At 40.1% G+C, this 24,951-nt stretch overlaps 1 protein-coding gene across 34 annotated transcripts in view; it reads left to right on the forward strand.

The window, feature by feature from the left end:
* ESRRG (estrogen related receptor gamma) overlaps positions 1-24,951 on the forward strand; it is a 618,074-nt gene that overhangs the window by 425,676 nt on the left and 167,447 nt on the right. For all 34 annotated transcript variants that reach the window (XM_041722041.1, XM_041722042.1, XM_041722074.1 and 31 more), the window contains one exon: positions 11,749-12,164. In XM_041722041.1, the coding sequence (XP_041577975.1) occupies positions 11,749-12,164 (416 nt within the window). The remainder of the gene's footprint in view (positions 1-11,748; positions 12,165-24,951) is intronic.

Here is a 24,951-nt window from a genome sequence, read left to right on the forward strand (position 1 = left end):
TTTGATGAAACAGAGGGATTGGTATCATGGTACCCACATAGTATTCCAAACTACTGGCAGCAGAGCAAAAGGATAATTCTTCTAATGTTCATAGAAGAATCAGGTAGTGAGCTAGTTGATTAAACGTGTAATCAAACCTTCTTACCCCCGTATTCAAACAATATCTTTTCTTATTTTGTAATGTTTGCCTGTGGATCTTTATGTACTATTGCCTTTAGAGATAACAAATTTTCACAGACTTAGAAAGCAATAAAATACATTTAACACTAAATCTTTACTGAGCATAGTTTAATCTTTCTCTGATGCAGAAAGCACTTTATAATTTTATAGCTCCACAACCTCATTATTGTGAATGCCAGTTATTATATTGGCTGAGAGTGGAAATGATGGTGAATCAAAAGTATACGCTAATAGAATCTTAGATCGAGGGAGGTGAATGCGTGTTTACCGATACACATCTCTTTATTTTAAATTATATATGATTTTTTCCATTTCCATTTCTCCGAGGTGTTTCCTCTACCCTGCTTTACTCATTCTGAATATATATACATCACTCTCTCGAGTTTCCTTAACAAAAATACAATTTCAGGCTTTCTCTATGTGAAAACCATGACAAAGTGATTTTATAGCCAGTTCTGAAAGTGACTAAACTTGACAACAATTGTATTTTATGACAACCTCTGCTTTCATGTCCCTGGCCTACTTTTATATCAGCATTTTTTTTATCCCAAATATGAACAATTTCGTATCTCTGCATTGGCTGAGAACAAATCCCTTTACCAGGAATACATTTTAATGGAGAAGAGCATGCTTCACTTAAGTCACCAGAGCCTTAACACCTTAACTCTATAATATTCAATTTCTCACTCACCAAGAACCAAAGCCTTTTTTTTTTTTTTTTTTTGGTGGTTTGTGTTCATAGGGGTTGGGGAAGAATTAGTATTATGGAACTAAACCAGATTAAGGGGGAATGTGAATTAGATTTGGTAACAGATGGTGCCGTGGAAATTAAAGGTTCTTTGCGAATGGAAGCGACAGCAGCTTGCCTATGTTCTCTCTGTCCCGTTCATGCACTTGATAGACGGGTATAAATCACAACAATCCTGTCTTGACAGCCAATTTCGAGAATTTGATCTGGTTAAAGACATGGCTTTCCTGCTTCACTCACCGAAACCTGCTTCTATTTTATTTTTACACAGCACCTTGTCATATTTAGAAAAGCAGATTCACCTGCCTCCCCTTAATGAAAATTTTCTTAATTACAGTTTTAGCTCTTTAGTGTTAATTACTTTTCCATTCAGCCTGAATTTTCGTAATATCTCTGAGGGATTTTTCTTCTTCTTCTTTTTTTTTTTTTTCCTACCCTTTTGCTCGTTGCAAATGCTTTTGTTGTTTCTAAAGATGCTTTTCATTGTCAGAAGTTGTCAGGGGCACGATTTGAGAATCGTAATTACCCAAATCATTATTTTATGGGGAGAGGCTTTCATGCTCTGTAGTAAAGTTAGCAAATCAGAAAAATTATGAAAAGTGTGAGAAGCAGTCACCAAAAATAACAATTATTTCAATAAAACTGCATGAGAAGGTGAGTGACAACACTTTTTTTGTGGCTCTTGTTAATAAGGGTTGTAGAAATATCTGCTCTGTTGACTGAAATAAACCCCACCAAGAAAAAAGATGTGACCACAGGGGGCAGAGCCAGGGTTGTGTCTGTGTTGACCTTGTAATGAGCTAGGAAATCAGAATTAAAATGCAGACTCTCAATGAGAGACCAGAAATATTGTACAAATTGCACCGACCCTATATGTCCCAAGTCCTCAAGTCTGGCCAGCCCAGGAGACAAGTGCTCAGGTCTCTCTTTTACAAAGCCACATGGCATTTGGGCTGACCACCTATCAAGGAAAAAGGAAATAGGGGAGAGGGGAGAAAAAAATCACTCCAGAAATGAAGAGAAGATTCTTTGAGCGAGGAACTAACAATTGGTAGAAATGAAGCTTCCTACTGGCAGTCAAATCAAATGTAGTAACAACTCCGCGGCGCCCTGCTGCTTGCTGACAGCGTGGTGTCACACACGGGGACAAACATTCACTTAAACACTGATTGCAGGGAATTGCCCCTTTACGCCAACGCCTCCCACCAAAAATGTCATGAGCAAAAAGAGAACCATTTCTAGGAAAAAACCAAGAGTCCTGCTCCCCAGCTCCCCCAAAATCATCACTGCTCTATTTGTCCTTTTGTAGCCCACTGGGAGTGATTCCTCAGTTGAATGCTGTTGCTGCAGTTTCACTGTTAGGGAGCAAGTTGTTTGTGCAATTATTCCTCCTCCCACAGCGCACACGCACACGCACACACACGGCCTTGGGCCTCAGTGGTATCAGAGAGCAGCAGCAGCCAAAGACATGCAAGCATAGGGAGTGTGCCTTGGTGCACCAGCTCTTCCCCTCAGGTCTAATCATGGTTACAGACCAGGTTTTGATCTCAGTAAAATAGAATTTAAAAAAAAATAGTGGAAGTTCCTTCAGAAAGCATGGAGACCAGTCCTGTCATTTAGCAAGTGAAGACCCTGAGGGTCAGAGTGGTACAGTGACTTGTCTCAGGTCACACAGGGCCACATCCAGAGCTGGAACCCACACTCCTTCCTCGTCAAGTGCCATAAGAAGCAGGATTTTCTGAGAAAGGGGAAAGAAGACAAGCAAGCTGTGCGATCTCTGGTGTAGTATTTTTTGTTTGTTTTTGATTAGTTTTTAGAATTGCAAAGAAGATTTAGGGAGGTTTCTCTGCATGTTTGTTTTTGGACCTTTGAATAACAAACGACAAGTAAGTCCTTCCTATCTGAACTCCAGGCTTGTCCATGACTTCCGTTGGCTCACTGGATGCAAGTTCATCTCACTACTGAATAATCCTTTTTAGCAAAACCCACTCTACCACAGAACAAAACCTAAGTCATGTCTGTGGCTCGAATTAAGTATATTTGTGTCTCTTGTTACTTTCCCTTACCTGCAAATGGTCATCCATGTGTTTCAACCTCACCTTCTCTTCAAGCAGCTAACTCATTGAAGTGTTTAAAAAGGAGGGCAGAGGAAGATTTAGGATTAATACTTAGTGATTTCCCCTCCTCCCAGCCTTCCCCACTCTCCTACTTCTGCCGAACAACACCTGATACCAACTGAATATAATCGTAACCTGTACTGTCATAGTTCACCCAAGACCAGCCGTTTTGGCAGCCAGATGTTAACCACTGCAGACTAAGCTGTTAAGTTAAAAGTATAAATATAGTTTGGCCACTTGTCCAGGAGGGGATGGTGTGGTTTATTATCTCTGGTTGTACTATGAACCCCAGTCTGGTGTAGAGGTGTCCATGGGTGCACACCCTTTATTTCAACAGCGACTCCTTCTTGGTATTTAAATTTTCTCACTACTGCAGTTCACCCAGGTTCAGGTGTGTTTTTGAGTTCTGCTCCAAGTGAACTGGCCTATCTCCATGGAGGCGGTGGGTTTATTGGTCATCGTAATTGCCTTTGCAAAAACATTTTCTTAATAAGCAAAGGGTGACATCAATACCATGATCTCAATATTTTTGCATCAGCTCCTGATAGAATTGCTCTTTCCTGTTTCAGAGTAACAAGGAGAACAGCAAAGGGAAATTCAGTCAGGCTGAGCTTGCATTGACCTGGATTTGATTTGTGAACTCCATCACTGGAGTGTGTGTGTGAAGCATCTATATTCGATTGTAATTTGTAAAGATCAGTGCGTAGACTTTCTATGAGTTGAATGTTTATTTCTCCTCTCGTGCGATGCTGCGAGAAGATCTTCATTTACTGTCAGTCCTCTCGTGTTGTGTCTGCTTTTTCTCTTCACTGTGCTCCTTGACTGCTTGAAAGCTGAATTGTCTGAACACAAGCAAACTTTATTGATCCATATTTCTGTTTGAAAGACCAGAGATTTGTAGAAGTAGTAGACTATTTCTTTTCTCTGGAAAGCTTACTCCGGAGGAAGTCTGCTCTGAGCATAGTAAATCTCTAAGATGGAATAAATGTTACATTCAGCATATATTGTAAGCTTCGTTTTGATGATTTATCTTATATCGCTTTTTACCCCATACTGACCTTCCTTTCTAGCGGTGGTCCCCACCTCCTGCCCAGCACTGTTCCACTCTGCCCTGAAAAGAGTGACCTGGTCACCACATGGGCAGTTGCTACCCAAGTGGGTTGACAGTAGGGGACACTCTTCTAAAGCCCTCTGGTCCTTAGGGCTCTGGGTCCCAGGAGTGTAACTTGTGCAAGGTATGAAATATTCTTAGGGGTCAGAGTTGGGCTTGTTCGCACTTTTGTCACGCTTGTTGTGCATTTGAATTTCTGACTAGACGTTCCTAGAGGTTCTCTTTTAACGTCCATAGGTGTGGAGTTGGGTACTTGTGAGGATATAGTTAATTAAGCTGCATTAGGGCAAATATACACACTTGTTAAAACACTTAATTTGCCTCAATAATATTGATTACACGGCAGAAGTTTGTTTAAACTAAATGGTATTTTCCCCCTACTGTTACACTTCTTGAAATGCAATCTGTATAATAGCTAATAGCTATCATCAGTTAAATATCATGTTAGTTATAAAGTAATGTCATAAGAATTGATTTGGACTTGGCAGTGGAGGAGAGCGCTCCCTTCAAAGCCGATGTAGATGATTAGCCGGAGTTTTAAGCAGAATCATGGTTCATATAAACTGTGTATATTTTATAGACTTAGAGCCACTCTATATTACATGAGTGCCCATTATATTAAAGAAAAGCTCAGACGGTTAATTATGCAAAACATCATGTATGCAATTACCCAGCATTATTATGCATTTAACAGTTTTATTGATTTGCCAGTAGCTCACTTACTGTATTCAGAGCTATAAACAAGGGATGTTCACCCTTAGATTGAAATAGGTCCAAGAAAACAAGCTAAGGATAAATTACACTACTAAGCGCCTCTGCATCAGATCGAATCCTTAAATACAGAAACTGTCAACAATCATAATGTGCAACACATTGTGATATCACAGGACCATTTCTTTTCCCATTAATAAAGTTTATCAACCAGGAAGCACCAGAAATCACCTGGCAATACAAATTGAAGCTACTGCAATTTCCTACATCTAAAATAGTCTGGATAACTTAACAAGGTGATCAGCAGTGGGGTGGGTCTCCAGCTTGCCTGGTACAGTGAAATGGGATGCTTGTGTATTTGTAGGTATTTTCTAACACACATGCTTACAACACCCCCATCTTGTTAGGCTGCACACTCTTTTTTTTTTTTTTTTAAGATTTTATTTATCTATTCATGAGACACACACACACACACACACAGAAGCAGAAACATAGGCAGAGGGAGAAGCAGGCTCCATGCAGGGAGCCCGACGTGGGTCTCGATCCAGGGTCTCCAGGATCATACCCTGGACTGAAGGCGGCTCCAAACTGCTGAGCCACTCGGGCTGCCCTAGGCTGCACACTCTTATTAGTGTATTTCTCTAGCTGGCTTTCTGGGCCTTCCCTGCTGAAAACGGATATTCTCCATTTCCCTTCCTTTGTTTTAGGTGTGACAAGGGTGCAGGTATGAGGTTCTAGAGTTTGTCACAGTGGATGGCCGAAAGCCATTCCTGCTTCGCCTGGGACCGAGGGGTTTCCAGGACACAGGATTTCAGTACTTAAACCAGGGCGGTCAGCCCAGTGTGATGTCAGATCAAAATTGAGAAAGAGAGGGTCATTGAACTCCAGAACCCTAAAAGCAGGTGGGATTTCAGCGAGATCCTTTCAGATCTTGGCTTTGTCTTTAGCTCTGCAGTTATGTTCAGGGAGTACTTGCTTTTCAATGTGTGTCCAGAAATGAGGTAAAGGTCTCTTGCTTAAAAAAAAAAAAAAAAAAAAGTATCTTGCTTCTTGCCCTAAACTTACTTTTTTTGGTATAGCACACGGCCCTTTACAGAATTAGGGGAGCTTTCAGCTTTCGGTGAAGGCCCTGATGATGTTTTAGGGAGCTAGCTTCCTGTCCCCACGGCCGCCGAGCCTCATCTCTTGTCCGCAACCCAAGCACCAGCTTTGCAGGAAGCTTCCTGTGTTCTTGACAGAGTAAGTTCTTGCAAACTGAATGCACGAGTTATTGGGTCAAAGAATCAAGGGGCAGCATTGCTAAATGATGGTGATCCTGTTCTGCAGAAGTCCGTTTTGTTAGATGGGCCTCAAGGTTTATGAGAGCAGGCCTAAAATTACACAGAAGTGTGTGTGCCTGTGTGTGCACGTGTATTTTAATCTTTCTGAGCACTGTGGGTCAGGATTTACAATTCTTCCTTTACAATTAATGATCTCTTTTGGTTAGGTTAACCAGGGAGACCTTAAGATATTTCTTATTAAAAGAAAAAATCCTTTCTTTTCCTTCCCCAACTAAGCCAGTGTACCTTAATGCAATGATGATATGTTAGATCCAGTAGTTGTCAAAGCATCGTATTACTGTGATGCCATAATGACACCCTGTCTCTGTAAAGTAGTCATGTTTTCTCAAATCACACGTTGCACCGTTGATTTCTGACATGACACTTCATTCTGGTTGCTTTCCCTTTTCTTCAGCATCACCATTCTCTGACAATAGCAGCTGGTGCCCATTTTGTTACTAAGTGATTCACATTTTGCCACTTTACGAGAGTGCAATTAGTTGAAGCAGGGGGAAGAAAAAAGCTCATTGTGAAGTAGCGTGCTTGAAGTTGTAACTCAGGCTGCAAAGGGAGCTGCTGGGGTCATTGGCTCTGAAGCCTGGGACTCAGGGAGCTTGGCGTAAGTCTTGGAAGTTTCCTTCTGAGTGCTTGAAAACAAAAAAGAAAACTGTAGGCTCATATTTTCATACTATCTTAATTTTTTTTTAATTTAAATAAATAAATATTTAATCTGGTGATTTCCGAAGGTAGAAAAACTGACCAGTCCTCATAGATTCATTCCTATTTTGAATAGTGTTTAGGTGACGGGACCTGAAAACCTTTTCTCAACCCTGAAATTCTAGGATTCAGTAAAAAAGTTAAGGACTATCTGTCTTATTTCTGTCTCATATTTGTAAACTCACAGGTTTGCTGACATCAGTGTGCTCACTTGAAGTTTTTGGAATTTCTCATGAAGATGGGTACCTTTTGGGGCCCTTAAGGATGACAAGGGAGAAAATAAAATCGTGACGTTTTTAGTTGGCATTTAGTTAGCTTGTTAAGGTGCCTGTCCTTGGTATGGGTATAATAAAAGTTTCAAAAAATCTGGTCTTAGTATGACAATCAGGAAATCCAAAGAAGACCTGTGCATAATATGTTCCTTATGAGAATTTCACGCATCATTTTTTTTAAGTCAGAAAATCAAGTAGCAAATAATTTTGAGTTCGTATAAAATTTAAAGGATGAAATACAGCTGCTGAAGAACTTACCATTGATGAAAATCGTATAGTATATATGACTATGGGGCATTGCTGTTATGCCGGCATTTAACAAAAGTATTGGCTGAGCTGCTATGAAATGCAGACCACCTTGGTCATCCATCTACACACACGCGTGGAAATTCTAACTCACGGCAATTCATTCAAGGTCGCACATTTACCTGTATCTAGGTAGAATCATTGAAAACAATTAAGCTTGATAATTGTAATATAAATTGAATATTAACTTACAGATTATCTTCTTGTGTCCCCCTACAGCAACCACTTTAATGGATTCTTATTCTTTCTCTCTCAATATACATGCATGCATCTAACACAGTTAATTAACTTTCAAAAATTACATTTTGCAATAGTCCAGCAACTAAGAAGTTGCATTTGCCTGATCGTTTAATATCTAACACCAAAGGTAAATTTTCCCCTTGCTGACTCTTGGGCAAGGCTAGGAAGCATGATCATCAGAACTACTGACACTGTATCTCAAACCATGTTAAAAATGCCTCTTTATAGAAGACTGGCATCACCCTGTCTCAGGAAGGCTGTTAAATCCCTCAAATTTAGTTTCTTAGATAGAAACAAACTGTGAGTTTTGACATGGTTATTTCTCCTTCCAGTTTATTTTCAGGGTGTTCACTCAGAAGTTTCTTGGAAAGCCTCTTGTTTTGTTCCCTTGTGCTTCTCGTCATGTCTCTTAAAATGATAAAATAAAAGCAACTGTACTGAGGCCTTAAAATAAATATTTCCCACATTTTTCTACGCATGTTATTTCTATTCATAATTCTTAACTAAATTTAGATTTTTATTAATCTAATGTGACCTAAAATTTCTGCATTAACAGCACAATGTGGAATTGGGCTTATTCTCTTTGGCTACAGATAAAGCCATCATGTTGAAAATGGCTCTTTCTGACAAAAAGGTGTTCTTTTGAAATAAAGTCTTATTCACTACATTCCTCTTAGAGTTAATGTGAATTTTAGTGCCTCTAATTTTAGATTGAAGTGAAGTCTAGAATAAAACCCACCAGCTGACAATTGAATTTATAGATAGTTGTGAATATTTCAGGCTTGAATAATAGAGCTGTAGAATTTCAGAGACAGAGAGGAAGAGAATTAAGACCCGCTGTAGTTTTAGGGTATAATGTAATGGTGTCTAGGAAGTGTTCGGTGTAATGAGCTAAGTAGTAATTAGGAGACAACTGTGTTCTTTCAGAGATTCTGTTTAGGTGTCACTCCCAGCACTGGAGAGGGTGAGTCAGCTGAGGCCAACCTGCGGCCAGTGAGGTGGCCACCGCGGCCCCCTCTCCATGCTGAGGGGAGCTGCGCATGTAGTCTGTTGATGGTCCTATTTCTACCCCTGCTCGTTTGGCTTTAAAAAAATAATCAGCACCCTTAAAAACTCTCTGTTGGCCTCAAGATATTATTTCTGCATTGGAGTTCGGCATCAGACGTGAGTTCAAATCCTGACGTCCCTACTTCCTAACTGTGTGACTATCAGGACACCCTGTGTCGTCTGAGGCTCTGTTTCCTGAAGAGGAATACCCCCCTCCCAAGGTTGTCTGGAGGCTTCTATGAGGTGATATTAGAGTAGGGTGCTCAGGTTGTCCCCTACCATAATGTTTGATAAATGGCAACACTGTTATTATTTGCACTGGGCAAAAGGTATTAATTAAGGCAGCAGCTCATTGTCCAAAAACAGACACTTAGACCCTACAGCCCAAATCCAGTTTGCTCAGATTCATTTACAGCAACAGCATCCAGACCTTGTGCAGGAGACGATACTGCGGCCGTCCAGAGACTTCCCTGACTTCCTGGCTTCCGTGCAGATTATTGCAAAGTTAGGGACTGAGATTTTGGAGGGGACAGCTGGCTGGAGACTCCCTGTTTTTTCAGGGACTCCAACAACAGGCGTTTGACCCATAAACATTTGGTGACTTAGCCAATAGCTGTTCCATGCACGGGAAAGCAATTTCTGGCCTGGTTTCTTACTCAAGAGTTGGGCCTACTTGAGAGGTCCATGAGGACAAGCCTGAGGGAAAGAAAATTGGGATGCAATCGACCACAGATGATCCAAGAAGAGAGAGAGAGAGAGAGGAGAGGACAGGACGTGGTATATTTTGTGATCAAGCCACCCTCTTCTAGAAAAAGGAAAAAAAAAAATTAAGAAATAGTGCCTTGAAGGCAGATGGTGAAAGAGTTAATTGTCATCGCTGTGAGAAATTCAGTGCCAGGGAGAGGAAAGGGGAGCAACCATGTTTTAGTACCCTAATAACTTCTAACTCTAGTCCAAGATCATAATGTATGTGCGAGCAGTCCAGTAATTATAAGGTAATAAGTGAAGTGGTGGGGTAAGTGCTCTAAATTAAAAGGAATTCGCAGGGCTGCTGTAAGTCAGTGCCGACCCGCTTTCTTTCAAACGTTGACTTGAGGAAAAAGTGCTTAGCCCAGAGAGCAAGCAGGGAGACAGGGAGAGCGATCTATTAATTACAGCGCTCATTAACAGTGACGGGCACAAGGCAGCAGATGCAGAAGGGAGAGGACACCGTAGTTCAGGCTGGCGACGGGGATAATTTTTTTCTTTCGCTAGCTCTTGAGGAAAGGACAACACAAGCGGGTGGGCGAAAGCGAGAAGGTATTTTTCTGGATTGCTTCTTCCTGTTTGCTTGCCTCCCATCCTGATACCATTTTACTTTAGAAAGCAGAAGAAAAAAAAAAAAGAAAAAAAAAAAAAAAGAAAAAAAAAGCAGAACGAAATGCCCAGGGTGCGGCCTACCTGTTAAGAGGCGAAGTTTTGCTCTTCCTGCTTTGCTTTCGAGGTGCCTTGCTTGGAACAGTTAAGCGAACATTCCCTCTTGGAGGGTTTTCTGTTTTTCTTCATTTTAAAGAAAACAGGACAGCGGGAGAAAGGGGTCCTGGAGGAGAACATGAAATTTGGGCGGTGATAAAATATCATTAGATTTGTAGTGGGGGAGCTCATTGTATCGCTTTGGTTATAGTGTGACTACTCCCCCAAATTCCAGTGAATGACCATTACCCTGTGCGATTCCTATAAATCACCTTTCCACTGGGAAGCAATTAGCTAAGTCCCCTTCTCAACTGTCACCTCTTCTTTCTCTAGCAGGCTCTCAGAATGTTCTTAGAGACTTGGCTAAAAGGGGTTTTGCACTATGGCTAATCGGAAAGAAAATAGGACCAATTATATCTTTTCATCTAATCACCTTTTCAGAAATTTAATCACTTATGGTTCCAACAAAGAAAGAGGGGCAGTATGTTTCTTCTAGATAACATAGCTTGTCAGATTAGATGCCTCATCATATTTCCTTTTAGGAGGTGTGATGTTCAAAGACGAAAGGGAGGGGGAGAGGGATCACCACAAACCTCATTTTTCATGAGAAAATGATACATACCTAGTTTACTGAATATAACACAAAGCATCAGATTTATGGACTCACAGGTATAGGAAGGCTCCCATGGCTTTTCTTGATTCATCTCTTAAACAATGGCAAATCACACATGCAAGCACACGCACATATGTATTAAACAGTGTTGGTGATGGTTTCACTAAGTTTTGTGGGCTCTAGGATATCATCCTTACACGTTGGGTGGAATTTTATACTTGAGGTCTTCCTCTATCCCTAAACAGCTTTGAAATAGAGCGATTTAAATAAAGAAGCAAAGTGATTGAGGATATATTCCCTATGTGTCTTAGATCAATAAAAGACAGTTATGCTTATGGAAGCGTGTTGATAAACAGTAATTACAGAGCTGAGGAATCCTCGGTTTGGTCTCGAAAATAAAAGTTTGGATTCTGCTGACAGGAAAATGACTGCGGCATGGGAACACGGAAGGGAAAAGTAGAGGGAGGATAAATCCAATTTTGGAAATGATACATGGTCTTTTAAATCACTCCTCTTCCATGGGTAAATTTAGAATCTAGAGGGTTGATTTAGATATTGACAGTGGTTCTCCAGGAGAAAGGTAAAATAAAAGGAATTGGACCCGTTAGAGGTTTTGTTTATGGCCTGTCTGGGCCCCCTGATGTAACCCTGTCATGCCCTTATGCTGATTACCTTCTTGTAGAACAAGAGATATCGACTAGAGAATGAATGATGTGTAATCCCAGCTCTTAGGCAGTGCTCTCAAAGAGCAATGTCTTTAACACATGAATTCTTTTTTTTTTTCCTCCTTTCATCCTTCCCTATGACTTTCTCTATTTTTTTTTCACTTTCTCCTTTTTTCTACCTCTTTTGGTCTCTGTGTTTGACACTCTCTCCCTTTTTCTCTCTGTCCGTTTGTATCTCCCTACATCTCAGGCTTCTCTGCAGAATGTCAAACAAAGATCGACACATTGATTCCAGCTGTTCGTCCTTCATCAAGACGGAACCCTCCAGCCCGGCCTCCCTGACGGACAGCGTCAACCACCACAGCCCAGGTGGCTCTTCAGACGCCAGCGGGAGCTACAGTTCAACCATGAATGGCCATCAGAACGGACTTGACTCGCCACCTCTCTACCCTTCTGCTCCTATCCTAGGAGGTAGTGGGCCTGTCAGGAAACTGTATGATGACTGCTCCAGCACCATTGTTGAAGATCCCCAGACCAAGTGTGAATACATGCTCAACTCGATGCCCAAGAGACTGTGTTTAGTGTGTGGTGACATCGCTTCTGGGTACCATTATGGGGTAGCATCATGTGAAGCCTGCAAGGCATTCTTCAAGAGGACGATTCAAGGTTAGTGTTGCACCTGAGGGTACCCTACCCTCTTCCAACCTCATGTGCTGGTTGGCTGGTTGGGTGGTTTTTCTTAATTCTTCTCCTTGTTAATCAAGTTGTGCAGTCTTCATTCTGTCTTGAGTACAAAATAGAAATAGATTCCAATAGCTTGCGGAGGTTTTATAGAATAAAGTCCCCCAGGTATGCCCCCTATCAATTCTGCTTTCACCATTAAGCTCTAGTGATGGAATGATACTGAGCTTTGGGGAAAAAAAACAAAAAACAAAAAAACAAAGGAAAAAAAAACGCACTGCTGTTATCAGAGCAATGTGAGTCTGTATAGCAACTAAGCAAATACACACTGGATCAGTAGTCTTTTTTTGCTCTTTGGTTCTTCTTGCAGATGATGGAAATAATAAATACTTTAGAGAAGTGGTTTTGAAACTTGGGCGGGCATCAAAATCACCTTGCGATCTGGTTAAAATGCAGATCACCAGGCCCTACCCCCAGAGATTCTGACTCATTACATCTGGAATAAAAGCCCAAGAATTTATAGTTCTAACAAATTCCCAGCTGATGCTGATGCTGCTGGTTCAGGAACCATGTTTTAAGAACCACTACTCTAAACAAATATAAGTGTCTACTACCTTCCTACTTTCCCTATGGTTGGATATAGTTTTCTCACCTTTTTAATGAATTTGTTAAAAAAAAAATCTTCCAAATTATTCCTAATTATCAAATGTATCTGCAACATATATGAGATATACTCACACCGTTATGGATAACAATATAAATGTAGAAAAATACGGCTGAAATTTGTATCTGCTCCTTTAAGCTAGTAACTCACAAATACAGAGCTCCGCTCATGTTAAAAGCTGTAGATCTATATTCTTACAGGAAATTATAATTTTCACTTTTTAAGTGTGATGCACTTTTGAAGAAATTAGGGGAAGGAAAGAATAATTGTTTGTTGAGGATCCTCTGCTCCTCAGGGATTCTGTTCTTAGTGGTCTAGAAAATGTTTTCTTCCTAACAAGAACTTTTGGATACATGTGCGTTTTCCCACATATCAGTGATTCTCATCCTTGCCAGCTCACTGGAATCACCAAGAGACTGAAAAAATATTGATGCCAGGGCTCATACCACAAAATTCCGAATGAATTGGCTTTAGGTGTGGACAGGGCGAGGAGGGGATTTTTGAAAGCTTCCTACTTACTGCTCAGGTAAAGCCAAGGTTAAAAATCACCACCCACTACTGTGCTGGGTTCTATAAGTGAAGTGTTTCTCAAAGTATGGCCACTGAACCCACGGTATCAGTATCACCTGGGAATTTATTAAAAATGCAAATCCCCAGGCTTCATCCCAGATTACCTCAGTTGGTGTCTCTGGGGGTGAGCTCAGCTCAGCGCAGTTTTTCAAGATCTCTTAAGTCTTATGTAATAGATAGTTCAGCCTAACTTTTTCATAGCTTTTCAGAATTTTAGCTGAAGAACACAAGCCAAGGTAGTATGGAGTTCATAATAATTATGTAAATATTTTAATGGCTGTATCTTCATATTTTGTGACTCATCACTGCCATATTTATTAGCATTTTCCAACACAAATCCTTCATCCACTGGATCTTTCTTTTTTCTCATCTGTAAATTGAAGGCATTAATACCTACCTCATGGAACGTTTTAAGGATAAAATGAAAAGTGAAATTGTAGGTAGAGTAAGTAAAAATAGTGGTGGTCCATATGCGGAGCTTCCTTAGACTCTTGGGCATTTGAAAAATATCTTGAGCCTCCTTACTAACATTGTAAAACTTGGAAATGAGAACACAATTCAAATCTTTGGGTTCTTACTAGCCATTGTCCAGAGGTATTATAATACTTTTATTGCAGAGTATCTAAAATTCACACTGTTAGTAATTTGATTTTGTTTATTCAGTTTATGCAGCTCTGGAATTAACTACACAAAGATAAGCAAATATTTTGGGATGAATTAACAAATGCTGTGTATGCTGATATAAGCATGAGATTCTCACTAGGAAAACCTCTTCCCTTTACTCAACAAATATTTACTGTGAACCTACTGTGAGCCAGACATGAGTATGCTGTCTGGACAGTGTTAACATCTTTCTAACATTTTATTGAAGCTTTGTTCTCAAACATTTGTGCACTGAGGAGGATTCCTCTACCAGCCTCTCCTGTCTTGAGGGAATACCAAATTTTTAGGATGGGGGCAGCGGGTAGTGATTAAACTTCTTGGTCCTTAGTATTTTCCAAAGATAGAACAACTGTGAAACAATTTCCTGATAGTTTTTTTTAATCATAGTGTTTAGATATTAATAGCTATGCAATAGTTATTTACTGAGCAATAACTGGAATAGAGCAATTGGAATTCTATGCCTGATTTTTCCTTAGGATGCTGAAATGCTACCAAAAGCTTAACAGAGCAAAGCACAGGGTGGTTCTTGGCATTGATGTATAGTGCTCAGTTTTACTCCATATTGGAGAAAGCAACTTTCAAGGATTTTGAGCAGAAGACAGAGATGTCACTGTCCAGATTAGCACTCTGGACTTGCCCACCTGGCTGTGTTTGTAGCTGGCAGCTGGGCAGCACTCCGTAAGGCTACCCTGCTAGCTACATCAGCAGGCATCACACCGTGGCGCTCACTTAGCCCCAAAAAGGCAGTGAGGCAAATAAAGGGATTAAATTGTGAAAGTATAATGTAATAATTAGGGTGGTGATTGTAAGGAAGACTGGAACCGCCCCTCCTTTCTGCCAAGTGTGATAGCGATTGAACTCCAAAGATAGGGAAAGTGGCCCCAATCTCTTGTACCATCACAGATTCTTACTCAGATGCTGAAAGGACCTAGAATCTATTCTCATGCCTTGAGGCAGCAGACAGCCAAACTATCCTTGACAGATAGTGGCCTCTCCCTTCCCTCCCCGACAGCTCTTCAGGGAATGAGAAGAGATTATGCAACTACCCTTAAGAGCAAGTCTTTCTACCCTTAGGATCAGGACATAATGGCAGTGTGGCTCCTACCCCACCAGCACCTGCTGGTGCTCTTACTGGCTCGACTCAAGTGACGTGTGCACCCAAAGGCATATTCATGGGCAGTATTTCCTCTTTAGACTCTTTATTTCCTGTTGCAACAATTTATTGTTAAGATTGGTTATGCAGCATGTAATGAATATCAATTATAAAAGTTAGGCAAACTGCCTCTTGAATTTAGAACCAAAAGAACATTTATCCGGAGCACATCTTATGAAAAGTAACAGGGGCACCTGGCTCAGTGGCATAGTCGGTTGAACATCTGATTCTTGGTTTCAGCTCAGGTCATGGTCTCAGGGTCATGAGATCAAGCCCCACATGGGGCTCCTCGCACAACAGGGAGTTTGCTTGAGATATTCTCTCTCTCTCTCTCTCTTTCTCTTTCTCTCAACCCTTCCCTCTCTCCCCACTCTCCTGCTGCCCCTCCCTGCCATGTGTGCTCTCTCCCTCTCTAAAAAAAAAATTTAAAAAGTAATGAGAATTGTTCTTTTCAAAGATGAATGTGGTATTCTGATTGGGAAAGGCAGTTAATCATAAACTTCAGTGAGAACCAACCAGAAAGGCATATTTTATTGATTGACCGTTTCCAAGTTATCATTGAAAACTGTTGAATTAGGTCAGCACTTAGGGAAAAGTCAAGGTGTTTTTGTTTTGTTTTGTTTTCTGCCGACCAAAACAGTTTTTTTTAGAAGACTTTGACAGTCCTATCATCTGACAGGCTTAAAATGGCACCAGTGACTTCATTGCCACCTTCTAGGTTTTATTACTCTGATTTCTAATTCCAGTGTTAGTCAATTCATAAATGAGTGGGAAATTTTCTGTGTGTGGATCTTCTCTTTAAGAGTTTTCCCTGGATTCTAGTGAAGGAAGCAAGAGCAGGGAAATATCTTTATATGCCCCCCAAAATGTCATAGTCCATCCTTTGACATATAAAATACTAACTCTCCATTTCTCCTAAGAACATAGAAGATAAATATTTATATATATTTGTATGGCTGACATCACTATTTCAGCTGCTCATTTCTCTGCAAGAGATAAGGCATTTTGTTTTTCCCCACTTTTATGAAGAGGAAATTATATATTCAAAAAACAGGATTTGGGGGCAGCCGAAGTGGCTCAGCGGTTTAGCACTGCCTTCAGCCCAGGGCGTGATCCTGGAGACTCGGGATCGAGTCCCACGTCAGGCTACCTGCGTGGAGCCTGCTTCTCCCTCTGCCTGTGTCTCTGCCTCTCTCTCTCTCTCTCTCTCTCTCTCTCTCTCTCTGTCTGTCATGAATAAATAAAATCTTAAAAAAAAACAAACAGGACTTCTTTTTAAAGATAATCATTATAGCATAGGTTTTTGGGTTCATATAAAACAAGGCCTAAATCTCAGCCCCTTAAAGGTGAGAGACCGGGGATTCATGGGTGGCTCAGTGGTTTGGCGCCTGCCTTTGGCCCAGGGTGTGATCCCGGGGTCCTGGGATCAAGTCCCACAACGGGCTCCCTGTGTGGAGCCTGCTTCTCTCTCTGCCTGTGTCTCTACCCACCCACCCCCTCTCTCTCTCTCTGGGTCTTTCATGAATAAATAAATAAAATCTTTAAAAAAATTAAGAAAAAAATAAAACTGAGAGACCTTGATATCACTGTGCCTGTTTCCCAGGTGGGAATGTCTGTCAGAGTTCTTGGCCCATAGTAAGTGCTCAATAAATTACTAACTTTGATTGCTATTGGCAATATGACTGGGATACGTAAACACTGGATGGTTCAGCTATTTCAGCACAAAGGTGTCCTTGATGCTAAACTAGGATGTGTAGCCTTCCTCAGATCACAGGTATCCACCTTACGCTGTGATAATTAACCCCCTCTCCTTGTAGCTATTCCTCACGAAGGTGCCCTTTTATACCAGGAGGCATTTAGGTGGACTGACTGGAAATTCGATTAGTTTTATGGTGATCAATTAACTTTTTTTTTCCCCCTGTGGTCATGGATAGGAAACTGGGTGCATCAGAGTAGGAGCCTGAATCCTGGAACTTGGTGAAATATCAGATTCCCCATTAAGCTTTGATTGTGGGATTTGGGAATGAAGTAGCAGGACATCCTTGCAGCATGAGATGTGCAGTGACCATTATGAGGATTAAGTTCATTCTGGGCATTTGTGGGACCTGACATGGGTATAGTGGCCAGCCACGTAATGTATGTATAATCTTTAGAAGTTTATAAATCAAGAGAACAAACTGCTAAGGAACATATATTCTATTCTTTTACTGGACAGACCTTCATGATGGCCTGTGAGGCCAGCTTTGCATTTTGAGTTCTCAGACTTGTAGGAATTCTGTTAGCAAGAGGAGAAAGAAGGTCAGTCCTTAGCCTAAACCTTCCCCATTTCTCTCTTCCCCTCTACCTTCCATCACTTTCTCTCATAGTGTGGACACCCTGCTCCCATGGCTAAAACCCATGGATGCTTCCAAACAGCTACCCCTTGACCATGCATGGGCCTCATAAGGTACATACAAGCAGTCCAGGGCACATTCCGGAGGATGGACCCAGGGGAGAGGCCCACACAGGCCTTAGCATGGGGCTTAGCCACAGAATTTGAGGGTCCCAGGAACTGGGAATCATGGAATTGCAAAGGAGTTGGTTCCAGTTGGTCTTGTCCCCTTAGCCTGTGGAAGGGGCCCTTGCACTGTAAATGCCTTCTGAAGCCCAGGGCCTTCGGGTGGGACTCTTTTTGTCCAAGTCTAAAGGTGACACTGATAAGAGCCTAAACATCTCCTGAAACATGGGGCATTAAAGATGAGGCATTTGCCTGCTAGGCATCGGCTAAGGCTGTGGGCATGGCCTGTGGATCTGATATGCTAACTGCTTCTCCACACGGAACTGCTGACTTTCCTGAAACAGGTGGGCTAGTCCTAGAGGATTTTTCCTGGGCCTCACGTTTTCTTTGCCATAAAGGGCTATTTTGGTCTTAGGATAGAATATTTACAACACTGGAGGAAAAAGAAACTTACAAATTGAGTGTCTGAACATCCTATGCACCTTACAAAAGAAAATCATAAAATATTATCTATATAACTTAAATAGTATTTGGAGAAAATAATTACCCCAGTTGACATGTGGCTGCTTTAAAACTCTGGTATGTCCTGAGATTAAAACTCAAAATACTATGGAAATGTTTAAATTGATGTGAAGGATCTCCGGGGTGATCAGTTTGGATGCAGGGTTAACTTAAATATTGATATTAATACTTACCAAAGAAATAGTGTGTACAGTTTATTTGCTTGAACTCAGAGGTTGCTCTGTTAAAATTTCATTGGTTTTTCCACTTTTTATTGCATTTGATGGCAATTTTGTATGATTTTTAGAAATACATTAATGTTGCCAAACTCCCACTATTTTGATAACTTCAGTGTTTATTTTAATAGTAAAATTTAGTATTGCACACTCTTTTTGGTGGTAAAGAATATGTGTTACGTGAATGGATGTTTTAGAGAACTACATCGTTTACAGATTTATCTCTCTCTGTTTTGACTTAATGAACTTAATTCTTGGGATAAATAAGTAGTGTTTTCTTTTCCCTGGTTTGTTCTGACTTTTACGAATAGACCTAAATTATTGTCAGCACTTCCAAAGTTGTTTTAGAGCCAGACAGTAAATATCTTAGGATCGGGGGGGGGGGGGTCACATGCCTTCTGTGTTACATACTCTGCTTGTCTGTGTTTTATTTTTTAAAGCTGTTTAAGAATATAAAATCTCTGAGTTTGGGGCCTCACAGAAACATGCCTAGGGCCCGATTTGACTGCTGGGTAACTGCCAGACCAAAACACCCCAGTTCATCTTCCTGGTAGGCAACATTGACTACCAAGATTTTCATCCCAGAGGACTTCTTTAGGCAATTTTACATATATATCTTTTGTTTAACCTGGAAGCAAGTGCTTTATCGTGATGATCTCTTAAGTGCATCATCTCAGTTTTCAGAATGTTTTTACTTTTTCAGGGATCAGATATTTCTAGTCTCTTATTACTGTTCACCATGTCATATTTGTATGTATTAGCTAGCTAATCAGAAAACAGAATCAATATAAATTAAAATAAAGTAGCCTTTAGAATGGCTGACAAAAAGTTGGGTCACGGGTTGTATAAAAATAAGGCTGATTATTTTCAGAGATTAAATTGGATGGTTGATCTTTGATCAAAGAAAAAAAATAGAACATTTAACTACCCTCACTATATTTTTGTCCTTCAGATATTAGGAACTTAAATTTGTGACACGACAATCTCTGGTGTCATTTGCATATTTTTTAAACGCTTGATTATGTTACAATATTTTGAAAGGTTCCATGCACAGCCCCTCATCCTGATGTGGGGCTCGATCTCACAACCCTGAGATCATGACCTGAGCCGAAATCAAGAGTCAGATGCTTAGTGGACTAAGCCACCCAAGTGCCCCTATTTTTATTCATTTAAAAAGGACATGTGTAGTAATAGTATCACTAATTTTTAAAAGTACAATAGTTACAATTAATAGAAGGACCAACTTTTCAGTAATCTTTAAAACTTAGATCTATCTTTGTACTTTCACTAGAGTTCTGATGTATCTGTAACATTAATATATTCTCCATTGATTCTACTCTATATGACCTACATTATAGAATCAGAAAAAAACAAGTATATAATTCTGGACTATCTTTACATATGCATACATAAGAGGCTATGCTTTACTTTATTTATTTTTGTAAACTTCCTTCCTTGAATAAAACTCTCTGCACTGGGGATTCCTGGGGTGGCTCAGAGGTTTAGTGCCTGCCTTTGGCCCAGGGCATGATCCTGGAGTCCCGGGATAGAGTCCCACGTGGGGCTCCCTGCATGGAGCCTGTGTCTCTCTCTCTCTCTCTTTCTCTTTCTCTCTCTCTCATGAATAAATAAAATCTTAAAAAAAAAAAAAAAAAAAAAAAAAAAACCTTCTGCACTCAGAAAACACAATCAATTTCCCATGGTTCACCTGAGCTAGTGTCCTCAGAAGTAGGGAAGGAAGGGATTTATTGTGGCATGAGGCCTGGTACTCTGGTTCCTGTGTGGCAACATCTCAAATGGTGACCCACCTGGGCCACCCAAACTTGTTCCTGATTCAGTCACTCTCATGGGAAGGAAGCATGTGCATTGCCATTTCTTCTAAGGATTTGTTGGTGAGTAATTTTCTTTTCTTAGCCTGTCACAGCCTACCACTTGTCAAATCTTAAACGCCTCCCAGGACTCCACACCAACCCTCCTCTTGGCAAGTAATGGTCGGTTGAGAAGGACTTTTTGTAGTTTACATGCTCAAGTCTGAGGGACTACCTAAGGATCGGTTCCAATTAATTCTTCAAAAATCCCATTTGCCTTCCTGTCTTTTAGCAAGGAAGATTTTTACATTTGTGATGGAGTTCTTAGGAAGTGGGATGTGGCTGATACTTGGTCTGCAGATCAGTGGACTTTCTTCTGAGCACCTGCCACCCTGGGTCACCCTAGTATTATCTGATGACTGTTTTGATGAAGGGCTGGAGGCTGTTTTTTTGATTACTAGATAAACTGCCCAGCAAAGGTATCAGTTGCTTCTCTTTCCATTCTGATAGCTTTCATTCTTTCATTCTTGTTCTTTTTGACCGAGAATCAGGCCCTGACAAATAAGGCTCTTTTGTTCAGAGCAACAACTGATAAATTACCTTGTAGAATAGTCCTAGTAGGGCAGCCTGGGTGGCTCAGCGGTTTAGCGCCACCTTCAGCCCAGAGCGTGATCCTGGAGACCCGGGATCGAGTCCCACCTCTGGCTCCCTGCATGGAGCCTGCTTCTCCCTCTGCCTGTGTCTCTGCCTCTCTCTCTCTGTGTATTCTCATGAATAAATAAATAAAATCTTAGAAAAAAAGAGAATAGCCCTAGTAGCTATAGTCGGAAGGATACTTTGTGCTTTATAGTTTTCAAAATGCATGTTTTCTATACATATGTTAGTAATGACATGATAAGACTCTTCCTCCAAGGTCTTATTTAAAGGGTCAAATTCAGAATTGGTTATGGCTAATCCAAGTAGAGTGAATTAAACATTCACCCCAAAGGTAGGAAAGAAGACAAAAGAAAAAAAAATGAGTGATGAGATTTCTGTTGTCCCAGGTTCCTTTTTAAATTATTTAAATTATTTATTTATTATTTTTTTTAAGTAGGCTCCATGTCAAGTGTGGAGCCCAATGTGGGGCTTGAACTCATGACTCTGAGATCAAGACTTGATCTGAGATCGAGTCGGATGCTTAACTAAGCCATACAGGTGCCCCTTTCAGGTTGCTATTGATGTGAATGTGGGTCACTTTGGTAATCAGTTGTAGGAGTACATGTCTCAACATGATTTAATGGGCGTCCCAGGAAAGGAAACATCAGTACCTTGTTAAAATTCAAGTTTTGGAGGCTGTGAAGCAGGTTGTGAGGAATGGCAGGGTGGGGCTTCATGGATGGGTCAGACTTTTTTTCTTTACTGTTAAAGGGCAGTGGTTTGTTTTTCTGATATATTACTTGATAAACTTAGATAATATCTTAGATGTGGTAAAGTGCACAGACTGCATTAATTCCCTTTCTTTTGAAGTTGTTGATAATGAGATGCAACAATGTGAAGGCCTAGTCATTGCAACTCACTTCGACAACTTTTAAAAGTTTCATGTAAAAGCAACGTTAGGTAAAAGATGCTGGCAAAGTATTGTAATTGACACTTAAAGTAAATACATGTTTACATTGATAAAAAATGATGTTTAAGCTTTTATTTATTTCTTCATATTTATTTTATTTTTACGGTGGTAAAAATCACATGACAAAATACACATAACAAAAAATGCATATGACAAAAAACATAGAACATAAAAATTTCTATCTTTACTATTTTTAAGTGTACAGTGTAATGGTGTTAATTATATGTAAGTAATTGCCCAAAAGATCTTTAAAACTTTTTTTATCTTGCAAAACTGAAATTCTCTACATCAATTAACTCCCCATTTCCCTCTCCCTCAGCCTCTGGGTACCACTTTTTTACTTCCGGTGAGTTTGGCTGCTTTTATTTGCCATATTGGAATCATGTAGTATTTGTCTTTTTGTGATTGGCTAATTGCAGTTAGCACAATGTCCTCAGGTTATCCGTGTTGTAATATATGATGGGATTTCCTTCTGTTGTAAAGCTGAATAATATCCCATTATATGTCTGTACCACACTTGCTTTATCCATTCCTTGATCCAAAGACAGTAGGTTGTTTCTGCCTCTTGGCTCTTGTGAATCATGCTGCGGGGAACATGGATGTAGAAATATCTCTTTGAGATCCTGTTGTTGATTTCTTGGATATTTACCCAGAAGGGAGATTGCTGGATCATATGGTAATTCTGCTGTTAATTTTTTGAGGAATCTTCCTCTTGACTGGCTTTCCACAGTGGCTGCATCATTTTCCTTTCCCACTGACATTGCACAGTGGTTCTAATTTCTCTGTGTCCATTTAGGCACTTGTTATTTCCTTTCCCCCCCCTTTTTTTTGATAGTGGCCATCCTGGTGAATATAAAGTGAATGTTTACATATTTTGGGGGAGTTTCAGATAATCCCTGAATTTGAAATTCTTATCTTTTACCTCCTTAGGCTGTCCGTAAATAGTTACACACATAATAGACAGGGTAAATAGTTGTTTTCAGTGTCTTGAGTTGCATACAATGCCTTTACCAATAATAATAGGTGAAGAATTTTTGAGTTTATCATTATGATAATAATGACTATATCCGTTTTCACAGTGTGCCACACATTGTTCTAAGTGATTCACATTGGTTGTCCTAATTAATTCTTCCATTATTCCAAGGAGACGGATACTACTCTTAGAGTATTCTTATATTATCTTATTCATCTATGTGGAACTTGAGGTACTGCGAAGTAATGCCCCAAACACAATTGGGCCTCAGGCAGCCTGAATCCAGAGCCTGGGCTCTTTACCAGTTGTTACCTGACTTGCGTATTTTTTCAAGTTTAAATTTTAAAGCATTGAATAATTTCAGACTGAATTTTTCTTGAGAGATTTTTAGTCCATGGGCAAAATTTTCCATTAAGTTGATAAAATAAAATAAAAATGGGGAATTAAGAATATTCCCAAAGTTATGATTAGATAATATTAAAGGCTTTTTTTTTTTTTTAAAGGAGTCAGTCAGAAGTAAGCCTTAAAAAGATCTATTTTTTTTTTTTATAATTCATTTTCGGAACCTCCCTGTATATGAAGTTTGAGAGTTCAGTTCTTCAGAACCATCATATCAGTTTTCTAGCTTAGTTCCCTGGATTTTTATCTGCTGACACTCATTTCACTACTGGATTTTTCGTTGTTAGTTTTAGATTGGCCCTAAATATGTACCTCCACACCCATCACTGATAACACTTCCCTGACTCTTTAATTCTTGATTTTAGAGGAAAAGAGGCTTATTTCTTCTCTTGGTTTTTTTTTTTTTTTTAATTTTTATTTATTTATGATAGTCACACAGAGAGAGAGAGAGAGAGAGAGAGAGAGGCAGAGACACAGGCAGAGGGAGAAGCAGGCTCCATGCACCGGGAGCCCGATGTGGGATTCGATCCCGGGTCTCCAGGATCACGCCCTGGGCCAAAGGCAGGCGCCAAACCGCTGCGCCACCCAGGGATCCCTCTTCTCTTGTTTTGATGTGACAATGACTGTCTGCTTGTATAAACTTTGACTGCAACAGAGGGCAACTTTTTCTTTCTTATGATGATTACTAGTCAAAAGAAGGGGAGGGAAACATGATGATGTGAATGGATCTGTATTTTTTAAAGGAAAAAACTATGTTCTTTGGGATTAAATCTTGTTTTATTGTGGTTTGAACAACCTTAAAGAGACAACTGTAGTCTAGTATACTTTTTAATAAAGGAGTAGCTGAGGGGCTTCTGGGTGGCTTAGTCAGTTGGTTAAGCATCTGACTCTCGATTTTGGCTTAGGTCCTGGTCTCAGGATTGTGAGAGGGAGCCTGGGTCAAATACCCGGCTGGGTGTAGGACCTGCTTGGTATTCTTTCTCTCCCTCTGTCCCTCCTCCATAAATAAATAAATAAATAAATAAATAAATAAATACAGCTGAGTAATAATACAAAAGAAAAGAAGAGGATTTAGTACATAGGAAATTTTGACTAATTTAGAATTTAGAGCTTGAAATCTGAATGTACCTTTAGAGTGAATCTGAAAGCAGAGCCAAGTTTACATTCTAATATCCATTTTTCAGTGGCAAGCTATTAACATAGTTTTCATTTGAAGAAGATCAGAGGCAAGTACAAGAATCTTCAAAGGAATGTATCTAGCCCAAGATTTTGTCCTTGATTGCACCTTTTTTTTTTTTTTCCCTTTTGCCTCCACAGCATCTTCGCTACTCCCAAGGTACCTCCTTGCTTCTGGAACGCCCTCACTGTCCCCCAGAGTCTTCCGATTATGTTTTATATGGAGAATGATTTCAAATTTTATAGATACTTAAAGCAAAAGCCCTCTAACCCCTTCTTCCATTTGTTCTTCTGGGATATTATCAACTTACTAAGATTTCTTTTGTAATATCTGCACCTAACTTGTAAGAAGTTACTTTACAGGGTTTTAAGTAAGAAAGGAAATAATGGGTTATAGGCTGTACAGTATTCTTTTTTTTAACCATTGCAGCCTTTTGTCCATATGTTTTAAACCAGAGATTAGTAAACCAAGGCCGGGGGCCAAAATCATTTTGCTAAAGAAAGTTTTATTGGGACACAGCCACAC

This window comes from Vulpes lagopus, chromosome 11 (assembly GCF_018345385.1).
Source record: "Vulpes lagopus strain Blue_001 chromosome 11, ASM1834538v1, whole genome shotgun sequence".
Lineage (NCBI taxonomy): Eukaryota > Metazoa > Chordata > Mammalia > Carnivora > Canidae > Vulpes > Vulpes lagopus.